The sequence below is a fragment of the Eurypyga helias genome, unplaced genomic scaffold (genome assembly GCF_000690775.1).
Source record: "Eurypyga helias isolate BGI_N326 unplaced genomic scaffold, ASM69077v1 scaffold7003, whole genome shotgun sequence".
NCBI classification, from domain to species: Eukaryota; Metazoa; Chordata; class Aves; order Eurypygiformes; family Eurypygidae; genus Eurypyga; species Eurypyga helias.
This window is the reverse complement of record NW_010243017.1, coordinates 1-14,523: the sequence shown is the minus strand read 5'-3', so window position 1 is coordinate 14,523 and position 14,523 is coordinate 1. Positions and strand designations below refer to the sequence as shown.

Genomic DNA, 14,523 nt, shown 5'->3' with positions numbered 1-14,523 from the left:
AATAGCACTGTTTTGCAGAGAGGAAAATACTTACAAGATTTTTTTTCCTGAATCCACATGGAAAGAAGGTAATCCCTGGCTAGCCAAAGAGCCTCTTTGGCACTAAAAGATTTCTGCCACAAAAAGGAGTGCTTAGTGAAACACCCCTCGGTGTTCCCAAAACAGGCTGCAGGGTAGAGGGAAGATTCCTTGTGAAGCAACCCGCTCAAAACACAATACAATCTTACAACAGTCTTTGTTTACAAATCACACAGAGATACATACAAATATAAGCACTGTGCCACAGAAATGTGCTTCCATCCTGGATCCCAGAGTGCAGCGTAACATGATTATCGCAGTACTGCAGGTGTCTTTCCACACAATATATAGCAAAGGTATTGCGTATACAGGTAGGAATCGGGAGAAAGAAATTTCTGGATGAGAGAGGGGATTGGTGCAAAGAGTGGTACCTGTCTCCAGGTGTACTTTGCAAAGGAAATTGCAGAGGCTACCCTGCTCACCAGCAAACAGGACCGTGACCACTGGTGAATGGCGAGTGTTGGCCTTCATTTCCGCACCTAAGAAACACCAGTCCTTCCACAAACCGGGCAGGCCCTCTCTTGCCCCAGCCATCTCTTTTCTCCAAAGATATGGTCAGACGTCCTCTTTTAGGTATCGCTAGGAGCAATCAAAGATGTTACTGCCCTCAGATACGTGTGCCTGTTCAGTAACCCGGCTACAGCATCGTTGGTGAAGGGTCACGTGAATGCATCTCCACCTACTTCAGCGCAAAGCCAACCAGGCAAGCTGAAGTCACCTCCTGTGGATGGGTGGGAAAAGACACCTGGTGCGTGGCAGCATATCTGACTCCTGCAGCAACTTCCAACATGATTGTGTGGTTAGACCTTTAATAACCCATTCCTTTTTGTGCTAAAATCTGTCATCAGAAGCACAGGAACATAGGAAGTGCTAGGTGACATCAGATCAGTGTTGTGGTTCCTAACACACACAACTACTACAAACCAAGTACTAGCATGTTGCAATATCAGATGTACATTGACCCAGCTACTCATAGCTGTCACCAGGGTCTCTGATCTTCAGAGAAGAGCTTTAGCCCTCTAGCCCTGAGTTTAATACCTATAAATGCCACCCATGATAATGCTGTCCACTTTCATCAATGTCTGATGACTTTCAGCCTTCCTATGTTCTTGGCCTAGATGATTTCTGGAGGCAAGAAATTCCTCCACTACTTACACAACATCATTGCACTGTATAGTTCATGTCCTTCTAGGTTTAAAACTCCAGGAGACTTGCATGAACTAAAAGAAAGTTAAATAAAGCAGGACCTCTACATAGCAAAGGAAATAAAATATTACATAATAACATAGGGTTAGTTTAAATTCATATCTGCCCTCAGTGCTGGGTAATAAACCAACCTGTATAAAAAAACCATACTTCTCTCAAATAGGTACATCTTACTATATAAAAATAGCACTGTGATAGCAAGCCAATTTGTGGGGAGAAAAAAAGAAAACTCCAAACAAAAAAACACCCTTTGGAAATGCATGAAGCGTTGCTTTTGTGCTGCATGATAACAGTGAAATGTATTCATTCCCTAATACTGGTTATCTGCTCTCTGGGTCCTACAGTAAGAAATCCTGTAGACGGCTTACAATGCTTGCCTCTTACATCTTGAACCTCCTGTTGATGAAGAACAGAGTGAAACACTATTAAGGTTTATTTCAGTTGCAAAAGCTTTGATATTAGGCCTAATCAAACAGCAAATCTGTGTTTAGACTAACCCAAAAGCATTTCTTTTGCTGCCCCTTCAACCAGTATTTGCCAAATATTCTGGGGGAAGTTCTCCACAAGGAGCTACTGGGACCCAGCAGGGCAAACCCAGCAATGGCAGATATTTTGGGCAGGTTGTGTTTATCACAGTTAGTAAGGTGTTCAGAGCTAACACAGGAGGAAGGCTGGCTAGGAAGTTTATTCTGGACTTGAAAGCCAGAGCAGAGAATTATCAGTGGGCAAAGAAACTCTGGGGAAAAAAAAAAAAACTAGCAGGGAAAGGAGGGATTAATCACATGTGAGCAGCCCCAGTAGTGGAGCAAGTGGCACTGGGAATGCCCCCTCTACCTGCCCCTACCCTGGCCCTGCTGGAGAGCATGGTGGGTGCCAGGTCTCTGAGGGTGCAGGAGCACAGAGCCCATGATCGGCTCATGCTGGTGTTCAGCTCCCACCATGGGGTGGCTAGAGAGCAGAAACCCCCGAGTGTGCTGCCCAGGCAGGAACCATCCCCATGGCCTCCCTGCTCTGGGACCTCACCTGCAGCTGGGCAGCACATCACATCTCATGGTGACCCGCTGCCCAGTGAAGGTGGGGTGACAGGGAGGGTGAGCAGGCACACGCTGCACGGTAAGTGTGAGGCATTAAGTGCAGAGGTAGGGAGCTCAGGGCAGGAGGCAGACAAATCAAGTCTCCCATGCTCAGTGTGAGCATGGTACACAGGGGGAGTGGTGGGTTAGGCATCACAGCAAAGTGCAAGAGTATTGTGTGCACGTTCACTCAGAACAAGGAGCCAGCCTGTGCTGGTGGTCTCTAGGTTTTGTCTTAAGTGACCCCTACTCTTGTTCCATGCTGATGGGCCTTTTGCAATCTAGATGAGTTCACTAGATTGCAAAAGGCTGAGTTACAAATGTCAGAGGGTAAACACCATGTACACAAAAACCCTGATGTCCCAGCATGTCTTGTCCAACCACAGAATCAGAACAAACATCCTTTTCAATGTCTGCTGGACAACTAAGAATGTGTGACCACAGCCAGAGACAGGCGTGGCTACTCTTAGTGAAAGTAGCCTCAGAAAACTCATCCAGGCATAAAGAGAACGACGAAGCCCTGAGAAAAATTCTCCTCTTTGAAGATATCTTTCCCAATATCCTACACCAGTAACCCTACTTCATGTGGTACAAAAAGGCAGGACACCCTACTCTGATGGGAAAAAAACAACTGGCATATCCAAATCATTGGCATATGGAACACCATTCTCTGGGACTTGCTTAGCATCTCCCATAGAAAAGTGTCAACCAGTCACCGATGCACCAAATCATATCGTCACCAGCCAGTGCTGCATTCATCATTAAAAAACACCAGTGACAAATTCACAGCTGTTATTTATAGTTTAACTCTGTCAGTTTAGTACTGGAAGAATACGGCCAACGAAAAGACATAGGGCTTCCAACCTTTACCCCACTTCTGACTTTGTCTTTTGCCTCAGGGTTATTTTGGCCTCTTTAGGTATCCATTTTCCCATCTGTAAAACCAGAAAATTTTCCCACTGCTGTTGTGGCTAAACTTTCCCCCTGTTTTAAGAGTTTTAGTTGTGTAATACCCCTTTACAGGGAAGGTACAGATGTTACACTTAACACATAGGGGAAAAATGGAGGTCTGTATAGGCTAATGTTTTTGCCCAAGGTCACATAGGTTGGTCAATGGAAGAGCAGAGAATTGAACCTGAGGTGTCCCAACTCAGAAACTAATGCCTCCTACCATTCTTTCTCCCTGGAGACTTTAGTGGTGTTGCACGGGAAGGGCAGAGTGGGCCCCGTTTCTTCTGTTGCTTTTTTTTATGAGTGCGATGACGTGGTCTAAATTAAAAGAAAAATACAAAAAGACTGCCATAAAATATCCATATACAAAGACCTTTCCCACATTCATCCTATGGTTCCTTCACATTTTGCTGGCAGGGTGCAAATGAAGATAACATCCCCTTTCCCATACCCTCTGCCTCAGAGGAACACTACGCCAATGAAAGTGCCCTGGTGACAGGACATTTGCAAATTCTGAGGCCAGAACAACTCTTTTTCCCAAAACACTGAAGCCTCCCCAAAAGTCTGCCAGAACTTGTCAGACAGGAGCCTCACCATCCCCACCAGTACCCTCTGCGGTACAATGAAAGCAGAGGCATCTGGATTTCTGGCTTCCCACCCAGCATTCCCACTGACATCAACAAGAAGTGGTGGCTATTCTGTGGGATTTGTGGGCATTCAGTGCCTTATAATGAGGCTGTGAAGACATTCGCCTACTTTGTCCCCCACCATGTCGGGTATTCACCCAGCACACACTTGGTGGAGTAGCGGGAGGTAGTCATTTTGGCATCTTGTACTTCAGACCCTATTTACAAATGAGGTGAGACATTAGGAAGAGCTGCCACACCGGGATTTACAAGTACTATGGAAGAAGGCAGCAGCAGAACTTGGTTCCCATCACAGCCAGCCCCTAGAAGTTGGGAGTTTCTGGCAGACACAATAGAAAGGTTTTTCCTATTTGACTTTCTTATCTTCTCCAGATCCGTCAGCTCTCTCGTCTGTGCCAGCAGTAGCTGCGGAGTTTAATGGACTCCAGCATCCCAGGCTGAGAGGAAGTTCTGAGGTGGGACCATATTAATGTGACAACAGACAAGCAAGGATCATTCTCTGTCTTCTTTCACTCTGCAAGGGACTGATTTTGCATATCCTTACATGAAGGGAGAAGGGAAAGGCAGTCAGTGTACTGTAAATGATGACTGGGATTGCCTGGAAGTGATAAAGGATTTGTTAGCTATTTCAAAGAAAGGACTGAGTTGCCCCTTGTCTATAAATGGATGAATGTTGAATGATGTTGGCCACAGAGCTGCACAATGATTTTTAAAGCCAGTTAAAGAATTTGGTTTCCTGACAGCCTGAATGTATTTTACTGATGTCTCAAAAGTATGTATATTACATGGAGATGTGATGAATATAAAGCAATAATAAAGGCTAAGCAGAATTAGTGAGAAAAATAATTGCCTACCAAAAACCATCTCTGGTTTTGCAATCAACTTATTGACTACTATATTCCATGAACAGTTCCTTGCCCTTAGCTGCAGATTATAACAGAGAAGATACTACCATATTGAAGTATTGGTATAGATTAAGGTGTCTTGACACCCTGGATTTTACTTAAGCAATTACAAGAGCCCTTTCTACAAAATGTATTGCTTTTATTCCAGAAAAATAAATTCCCATGTACAATTGGGTTTTAATAACATGAAACATTTAGCCATTTTATTGCTAGTGCATATAGGGTAATGTCACATTTCATACAGTTTCAGTACAAGTGAAAAAATATAATATATGGCTGATTGAAATTGATAGCTACATTAACATTTATAGATCTATATAGATTTATTTTACAAGCTGTTAGTAGTTTAGAGGGATATCGGTGTTTTAAACTACCAACATTCATATGGCTCCAATTCAAATATATGAATTGTTTGATGCGCTATAAATATATTCCAAAGTACATTTCATTGAAGAAGTCAAAGCTGTGCACTAAAATATATCAAAAACATGCCTTGTGAAAATGCTACAGACAGAGCCCTGACTGTCTGTGGAGCATGAAAATGCCACTGGTGCTAGCATTACTAGTTGGAAAATGAAAATAATGCCATGATTACAGGATTAGGTGATGGAGACACATGCTTTCTGTCATCATATTTCATAGACCTGGGACCAAATTCTCTTCTGTTACTCAATGTAAACCAGGATGAAATCCACCAAATTATCAAAATTGCTTCTGGATTAGCATTAGGTAAACAAAATCCAGAATGTGGCTGTAGATGAGGCACGGGCTCACTGGTTTCAGTAGAGCTTGCTCCAGATCTTCACCAGTGGAAGGGAGAGCAGAATGTGTTCCAGCTGAGTTGTTCCCTTAAATCAGACAGGCATTTGCTCAACCCTACAAATTTCTTAAGTACCTCCTCAGTTTCAGGTCTTATGAACAGCACCAAGGGGTTCATGGGGCTGACAGCAAACAGAATCTTAGGCAGCAGTTTGAGGATTTTCCCAAGTTGGAAAACAAAGTAGTCCAATAGTCAGCATGGCCCACATCCTGCTCTTGGGTTCAGTTGTATCTAAATCCAAAGTCATCCTGGCAACATTAACCTGGATTACCTCTGCAAAGGATTTACCCAAAGGACAAGAGGGCTGAGTGCTGGCAGCAAAGAAGGCACTGAGCATCAGATGAGATGGGAAGAGCTGGCAGGGCTGGAATCACAGTCAGTTTGTTAGTTGGCTTCCTTCCCTACTCCATCTCACTCTTGGCCCCAGTGTGATCCCAAAAGGGCCACATGAAGGATAACCTCTGGTAGCATTTCTCCCCTTGCTTACACAGGGGAACAAAGACTTTTTTAAATTCTACTCACTGTTTGGCAGATAGTGAAGGGCATTCAGTTACCTGTACTGCCTCACATTTGCCCTGGGGCCATACCCTTCCCCACATTTCTCCAAGAATGCATTTCTTTTGCAAATGACTGGATTCCAGCCCTGCCTTTACCCTACAGATGCAAGGGGGGCAAGATTCAATATGGTTACAGCACAGTTACTGAGTAGTGGGAATGTGGTGACAGGGGTGAGAGGGATACTGTGTGCACAGGTAGGCTTGCTGGCCAAAATGCCGCTGATGGATGACTGCAGCCCAGGGTTCTGGGCAACTAAGGAAATGCTTTGTACCATCACTTGTCTCATCTTCCACCCCAGGAAGGCTGGAGCCCTCCCCTGCAACTCAGCACAGAAGTGTTCTCTGTGCTGCTCTTGTTCACTGTAAAATGGAACTGAGATAGGCTGAGTCCACGTCAGGGTAGCCGTGATCACCCACTTTCAAGGGGAATAAAAATAGATTTTAAAAGACCGAATTTGCCAAGAATGGTTTGTTTTCCCCTGACCCTGTGGGAAAGCCTTGTTCAGGGCAGCGCATCTTGCCTTGGCTGGCATTAATAACACTCCACACTGGCCAACAGGGAAACAATTTTTAGCAACAAGACCCCCTAGGCCTCAGCTGCCTGTGCAAACAGACCCCCAGTGTAACATGGAGAAGGGGCTCCAAAGAAACTGGAACAATATAGATTTTGAAGTAATTGTAGTTTGGTTTGGGGAAGAGGGGCCATAAAGGAAGCATTTTCCTTGGGAGAACGGCTTTTTTTTTAAATGAGGATGAGCTGGGGACCCCAGAACAGATTCATTAGGATAGATTTTGCCTCAAACCCTGGCAAAACTCTGAGTTTAACATTTAGGATATATTAGAAGCTGTTGTTTTAATACAGACTAGGTCAACTCCACACCCATCTTCAAAACAATATCTCATTCCATGAGTACTTTGTCCGCATGGTTAAAGCCAGCCCTCAATGTTCTACCCTTTAGTAACTCAGGATGTTAGCTGTTAGGTCCATTTGTCTCTTGCCTTACTTGTTTAAAGCTTTCTCCAGATATTCCTGGATCCACTTTAACTTGGGATCAATGCACACTTGCTTGCTGTTGCTCTTGAGCCTTGCGCTGTCAAGGGAGAAGAGTCAGAGTGAGTCTAGTGTGTCATGCTCCTCAGCCCACACTTCCCCAGATGCTTTATTTTGCACACAGGTTTGCAATTCCAGTATGGACAGTAGAGCGGTGTCAGACTTTGCTGGCGTCAGTGCTGCTTTCAGTTAACCCACTAAGAGGATCCCTGCCATCCTCAAGCCGGTTATTATAAATATCCCTGGGTTCCAAGCACTGGTACAAGTTGTCTCCTCTGGTGCTGATTCTTGTGGTCTGTACTGGTATGCATATGGGGGTTGAGATGGATACAGAATTTAAACTGAAGTTTTCCAACTCATATCTGGGCTGTTATGAGTTCAGTGCTGGGAACATCTAAATTTCATTTGGAAATAATGGTATGGTAAATATAGGTAATTTTTGCAAGGAATTAATTAAAAACAGCTTTCAGATCCAACACAACGAAGTTTCACATGTTTTGAGGAAAGACATCAAACCATACCTCTCGGATGTTCTGAAAGGGTCTGGTCACTCGTTAGCTTTTTGTTTTATGCAAGACTGAACAAACAGATTGCAGGCAGGAAGGCCACTGGAAGTACCATAGTGCCAGAAGCAAGTTTTCCCTCATGTATTCACTCAGCACTGGAAACAAAAGCAGAAAGCTTCCAAGACATTTCTCCTGGGTGTCCAAACTGCACTTTCCAAAACAGACTGTTAGCTGATTTGAATTCCCTGTGAATTTGGCATTTGGAATATCTGCATCTTTCACACCGAAGCAGTACAAATGGCTTCTCACCCACATCAGCAGGTCTCACCCTCCAGGGATCTCAGGGCCTCTTGAGAGTGCTGTGAGCTCCCACGTTCCCCAAAGCACCCTGCCTCTGTCCTGGCTGCTCTGCAATTTCCCCTTAAACAGCCTGCCTGCCACGCAGAAGTGCCAAGAACAGCGATTTCATGGAAATGCCCATAGGAATAAGTTCAGTACTTGTTTAAACATTTTTCTGAATGGAAGCCAAAATGTTTCCCGCTTTATAAAATGAAATCTGCAGAATATAAAACTATGGCGTAAGAAATAACAGGTCAAAAAGGCTCCTCGGTCTGAAGTTATGCAACAACACAGTTGTAACATAAACACTTCAAAGACCCAGTCTTGCAAACCCTGAGCCAATAAAGAGATGAATGGGCCCAATTCATATTTCCCTCCCAGCAGTGCCAAGCTGGAGTATTTCCAGTGAAGTGATACCAACCGAGAGTAAGAATGGATTTGCTGATATTAGCAATGCCTGGGAACTCTTGACCTGGCCTTGCAGGGTACAGAACCAAAATCACATGTAACCAGTCTCCAGCCACATGCAATGCAATTCCTCTCACCTCATATTAAGACATTGACTTTTTCTAGATGTTTATTTCTGAGCCTGTCAGTCCCTGTTCCTTGTACAGTCATAGCAAAGACCTAGGCAACTGTATAGATTGTGAATCTGAACTGGTTTAGGTGTCTCCTTTAGGATGCAATTAATGGCATGGTAAAAATGCCTATTTTCCTGTACTGAAAAGCAGGGAAATTAGGGCGGGTGCTGTAGAAGCAGGCGTTGACAGGCTAGATTTCTGGGTTTGGAGAGGTGACTTCCCATAGAGCCAAAGACGAAAGGTTTTTTTGTTCAGGTACCATTCCTCTCAACCATAAAGGAGAATGTACTTGTGCAAAAAACATAACAAGATCTTTCTTTGAAACTATATGATTTCGATGAGATTTTCTATTCCTGAAAATGGTAGCTTTTAAGTTACTCACACCTTCACTGCATAATGCATATCCATCAAATTCAGAGTGTGGTTAAAACCATCCAGATTAGAAATCTGTTTTAGCTTTGATTTCATTTCAGCTTCTGGTTTGTGGGTTTTTTTGTTTCTTTTTTTTTTATATATATAAAAACCTAGTTCGAACTCATGATGTTTCAGAGGTATTTGGAGATAAGTTTTTAAGTCCCTTACTTTTTAAAGCAACAAAAAGATGATGAGCAATAGGTTCATGTGTTCCGTGTACCACTAAATCACATTGCAGACAAACACATTTGAGTCAGCAGTGGTCAAGAACATGAGTTGGTTTTGTGTCTGATTCACGCTCTTTTCTATTTCTAATGACTATGCTTTTTTCTATTTCTAATTACTATGATCCCATGCTAATTAAGAGATAAGTGTATACTCTATCCTGTCTTAAATGCCTGTCATTTTCTTGAAACTACTCCAGAAAATTCCAAATCCTCTACAAAGCCTTAGCCCTGGGACCCTTATGGCATCCACTGACAGCCCCAGAGCACAAATCCATACACTTGCATTTTGGATGCTTGCCTCCAAAATTGTTTATAGGTAGAGATCAGAGTTAGTCACAGCTGGTTTTGCCATTTCTGTGAAAGGAAATTATCTCTCAGCTGAGGCTTACATTTTTCTCACTGTCCTCCACCAAATCTTAAGGCTGAAACACACATGAGAACATGTGCATGATCTACCTGAAGTGGTTTAAAAAAGAAAAAAATCATGCAAACAAAAATGGGTTCATGAATAGGCACATGCTCTTCAATATATGTGTACATTCCTGAGAAATCTCATGAAACCACATCAGTCTTCTGAGTGCTGAAATATTTTGGATGACAAAGGATGGATTTCTTCATCATTTAAGTTGCAATGAAGATCTCAACATGGATCGAAGATAGAACTAGTGATGAGAGCACTGCCCAGAAACCCTGTCTAGTCACTGAGACCCTCTTACAGGGGTCAACAGAAGTTGATGGTAGTAGGGCCCCCCTGCAATGAGAAGATGAATGCTGATATTTTCATCTGAATATTCTGAATTTTGGAAGATGAAGGAGGGGATCACCCATGAACAAGTGAACCAAAAAGACCTTCCTAAAAACACACACAAACCTACAGCCTCATTTTTCCTGAAAATCAGTGCTTCTTTTTCAGCAAAAATTAAGAAGTTATTTTCCATTGGGAACCCATCAGCTCTGCCCTGCTGTGATCTGTGATTTACCAGAATCAGTCACTGCCTGGTAAATGTGTCCCCAGATCAGGCCAGCACATGTTTAGGGTCTGTACCTCCTGTGGAGGCTACACAAAACCCTGGACTACCTTTTGTTTGTTTAGCTCCTCTCTGTGCAGAAGTGGAACATTAGAAGACTCAGACCATGGTAAAGTCTTTTTATCAAGGTATGAAGCTCTACGTACAAGGCAATGGACGGCCTGTCTGACACTCCTGCTCACATACCCGTGGGGACAGGACATGGGATCACATAGTGACAGGGAGATCACAGGGGTAGAACACAGCGGGGAAACATCTAGCTGGGTTCCTTTGTGTGGGATAAAGCAGCATCCAGCTGTATTTGACACACAGGGTGAAGAGATGGTTTGGAAATCATAGCATGAGACAGACGGAATTGCAGCCACCAAAGTGGGAACCAGCTCTGTGACACTCACTTCCTTTTGACACCTGAGATTTGCACCCAGCTGAAAAGAGTAAAAAGACTTACACAATCTGAAGTGAGCAGTTGGGTGTGGAGAGGATTTTGAGGTGCTTAATGTTGGCTCTTGCCACGTTGCTCTCGTAGAATCGACATGGGCATCGGTAAGTCAGGCTGACGGGTTTCTCTGCGGGACGGGAGAGAAAGGACACGTTACTCCCTCCTGCTCCCGGTCAGCAGCACGGTTACCCAGACCGGGGCCGACAGAAACTCCCTCGAGTAGGCAGGTGAAAAAAAGCAATAGAAAAGCTGTAGCTTCGGGAGACCATTTGCCCACAGCTCACAGCACAATCCTTTTACTCAGTACCCAGCCTTTCAATCCTGGTGCGTGGGATTTTGGAAGACAAAAGAAGAGGGAGAGAAAATGGAGATAAGTAAAGAAGAAGAGATTAGAATAAGGAGCCGCTCCATTGTGCAGGGATGCTCCTGGTAATTAGACAAGATAAAGGCTAAAAGAGGGGGCACTTGTCCTCAGTGTTGTTCCTGTCAAATGATTTTGACCCGAGGCCAAATTAGAAGGTAGCCAGAAGAAAGCGATGAATTCCAAAGAGTTCAGATCAAAACAGCTCGGCTCAGGTGCAGGCTTTTCACGGGGGACTTACTGGCTACAGAAAAACCCTGAGTCTTTCAGGCTTTCCCAGGGCCTAGGGGATGACCTTTCCCCACTACAGCCAACCTTTACTCCCAGATATTCACACGAGGAGGTGCGACTCGGAGATGCGAGATCGCAGGGGTTTTGCGGGAGAGATGGGGAGACTCGAACTCCCAGCCTGTGGCAAATTAATGGCAATCCAGGAGACTTGTACCAAGCAGGGCGCTCTCCATATACTAATCAGGGACCACCAGACTGGATGAATTTTGTCACTGGCATCACTGGGGGATCAATGAAGTTTACCCCCATAGGCTAAAAATCAACAATGCATATGCGTGCCGAACTGAGCAAAGCAGCCTGGCTCCCACCACAGCCCCTGATGGAGTCCTGCTATCTACTGGCAACCAAGTGCACATAAGTAAGGTACTCACTCTGTGTGTAAGCTTCAAAGCCCCATACACACTAAAATACAAACATAGAAGCCTTGCCTGGAAGTCCAGAAGGAGTGCCTAAGATTTTAAACAATTTCCCAGTGGAGCTGTTTCCAGCCGCTGGGAGGAATTAAATTCATACACCTAACCCATAAGGTCTGGCTCATGCTGTAGATGGCCAGATCTATATCTGACAGGGCTTTAGATCCCACATGGTGATCTGCCGCCCTGTTTATTTAGCCACACAGAAGCACTGGCAGCATCCAAACCCAGCTCTCTTAAAGGCAGATGGAGAGCTAGAGCAGGGAAAGGTTTGCAATCCCTAAACTGCCGTCTAGGAAGGTGAGAAAAGAGACAGCTTTTCAAAGTGCTGCTGATCTGCATATATTGCACATTTAAGAATGCCTGTCTCTAGCACATATAGTCACAGACACACAATGAAATGATCCTGTCTTCAGGAGGGAAAACGATTTTTCTGAGTGTCTCTGAGGAAATGAGCCAGAGTCTGATCCCACAGGCAGATGGACAGAGAGAAATTCATTAGTGGGAGCAGAGTTCCTTCAGATTCACTCCAGGATCTGGACCAGAAGTTAACAAAATTGGAGGAATTTTTCCAACAGTTTTATGGCAATCAGGCAGTCCAAATAGTGGTATCATCTATGAGCTAATAAATGGAAGGAGAAGCTCCCATCTGGAGGAGGAAGAAGGAAGGCTGCAGGGTGAGTCTCAGGAACATGCAATAGGCTGACTAGTGATTTGGAAAGAGAAAGGCGCTTGGATTTCCCACCACAAATCTGTGCCTGATAGCTACACATCAGTGAGTTCGTACTGGAAGGGGATGCCGAAATTGGATGCAGTCATACAACAGTGCTCTGCACAGCTGCTGTGGAAGTGTCTCTACAAGCTTGTACCAAGGAAGTTTAAGCCTAAACATGCAAGAGATGAACTGTTAAGATCTACAATTTGAGAATGCAATCCTGTCCTCTCCGAGACTGGGAGAGGGACTTTCAATTCCACTCCACCTGAAATGGGGATCAGAAAATGTTTAACCATGACTAACATGTCCCTGGGTCCCAAAATTGTTTCCTGACCAAGAAAGGGCATCCAGCACAGCAAGGAAGAGGGGAAGCCCCAGCATTTGGTGTTCTGTCACCCCAATGCAAGTTGGAATGACAATTCACCTCCCAGCACAAGAATTCGTGTGGCATTTCTGTGCCCCTTGTTTGATGACTGGAAATAGGCACTGTGTGCCAGGGAGCAGCAGCACAGGCACTGGGTCAGCTCTCAGCATCACTAACAGGGAACCGGTATCTCCTGCCACTGTCCCTCTGGTGCTCCAGCTCCAAGAGCTTGGCTGTGGCTCATTCTGCTCTCAGCAAGACTGAAAATCAGGGAATACTAGTGCATGTAGCTTTTCCTAACACATGAACTCCGATCATCCTGAAGTAGGAGAGGGAAAGGATGTTTGTGGGTCATAATTTTGAAAGGGGTTATTTCTGGTCTTACCCTGAGACTGACAAATACCTTCCTCTATCTCATTTCAAAATTTCAAACAAATTGTTTCATGCACAGTAGAGCTGATTAAGTCAATTATTCTTCAGGTTTGTTCTGCCCGAGTTAATGCTCTGTGGGTTCTCTGATGCCTAATAAAAACTAAGCACAAGCTGAAGTCATTCTCTCGATAGGACAAATTAGTACAGTCTATTAATTGTACTGTTACGTTTAAAAAAAAAAACAAACAACCAACCAAACAAACAAAACAGTTTTCATTAAACTGATGGTACATGAAACTTTTGAGACTTTTGTCTGCTTAGCATGTTTGGTTAAAATGAGTGAATGTAGTGAAAAGTTACAGAAGAGCCAGACTCTATTCAGACATCTCAGTGTCATTCTTTCAGCCTTATTTCCTTAGACAAAATGAAACAGAGAGCACCTCTTTTGGCTTTAACTAGAAGGGTTCTTGGGTGGGTTTTTTTGTTTTGGTTTTCTTTTTAAATAGCTTTACTGTTTTCTAACTCAAAGCTGAGTTTTGCTGGCTCTGAACAACCCCTTCTGCTGGCAAATTCTCCCTAGAGACAAAGCACTCACAAAACCCTCCCTCACAGAGTGGCCACTTACCAGGGTTGGGCAGTACCTGTCTCACACCATAGGGATCTGCCTTGCCTCACTCACACTGGAATTGGACACAGAGGGAACAAGTGTCTGAGGGAACCAGTTCTGCTGCAAAGTTACCACCACTGAGCACTTGAACGGAGAGGAAAGCTATATCCAGGCCATCAGGTTGGTCATGACCAGGACAAAACATTTGATGGAAGCATTGCTTTACTCCTGTTCATACAAAGGTGCATTTGTCGGTATCAGGAGAGAGTAGAACAGCTCCATTTCCCTGAGGAGTGAGGCTGTGCTAGGCAGACACAGCCTTACCAGGGTGGGTAGGAAGAATTCAGAGCTCATCTGCCCTTTAGAACAAGGTAGCCCTGAAAGCCCTCACCTGGATCAGCGCTGAGCACTGCATGACATCCCGTTACCCTGCTGTGAAGACACCCGCTGCCGACTGTTGCCGGGCGGGGAGCAAAGCGAGGTGCAGCTCTGCCAGACCCCGGCCCTGTGCTCCGTGCTGCCGGAGGGGAGGCGAGGAGAGGGAGAGCCCCTGAGCCCCCGGTGGTCCCCAGACCTGC

At 44.6% G+C, this 14,523-nt stretch overlaps 1 protein-coding gene across 1 annotated transcript; it reads right to left on the bottom strand.

Moving 5' to 3' along the window:
- Positions 1–1,058: 1,058 nt before the first annotated feature.
- Positions 1,059–10,949, bottom strand: CXCL12 (chemokine (C-X-C motif) ligand 12; the record flags this gene model as incomplete). Its single annotated transcript, XM_010149251.1, has 4 exons — positions 1,059–1,680; positions 3,529–3,626; positions 7,242–7,328; positions 10,832–10,949. Coding segments are annotated over 4 exons (335 nt in total), but the record flags the coding sequence as incomplete, so codon positions are not given.
- Positions 10,950–14,523: the final 3,574 nt, after the last annotated feature.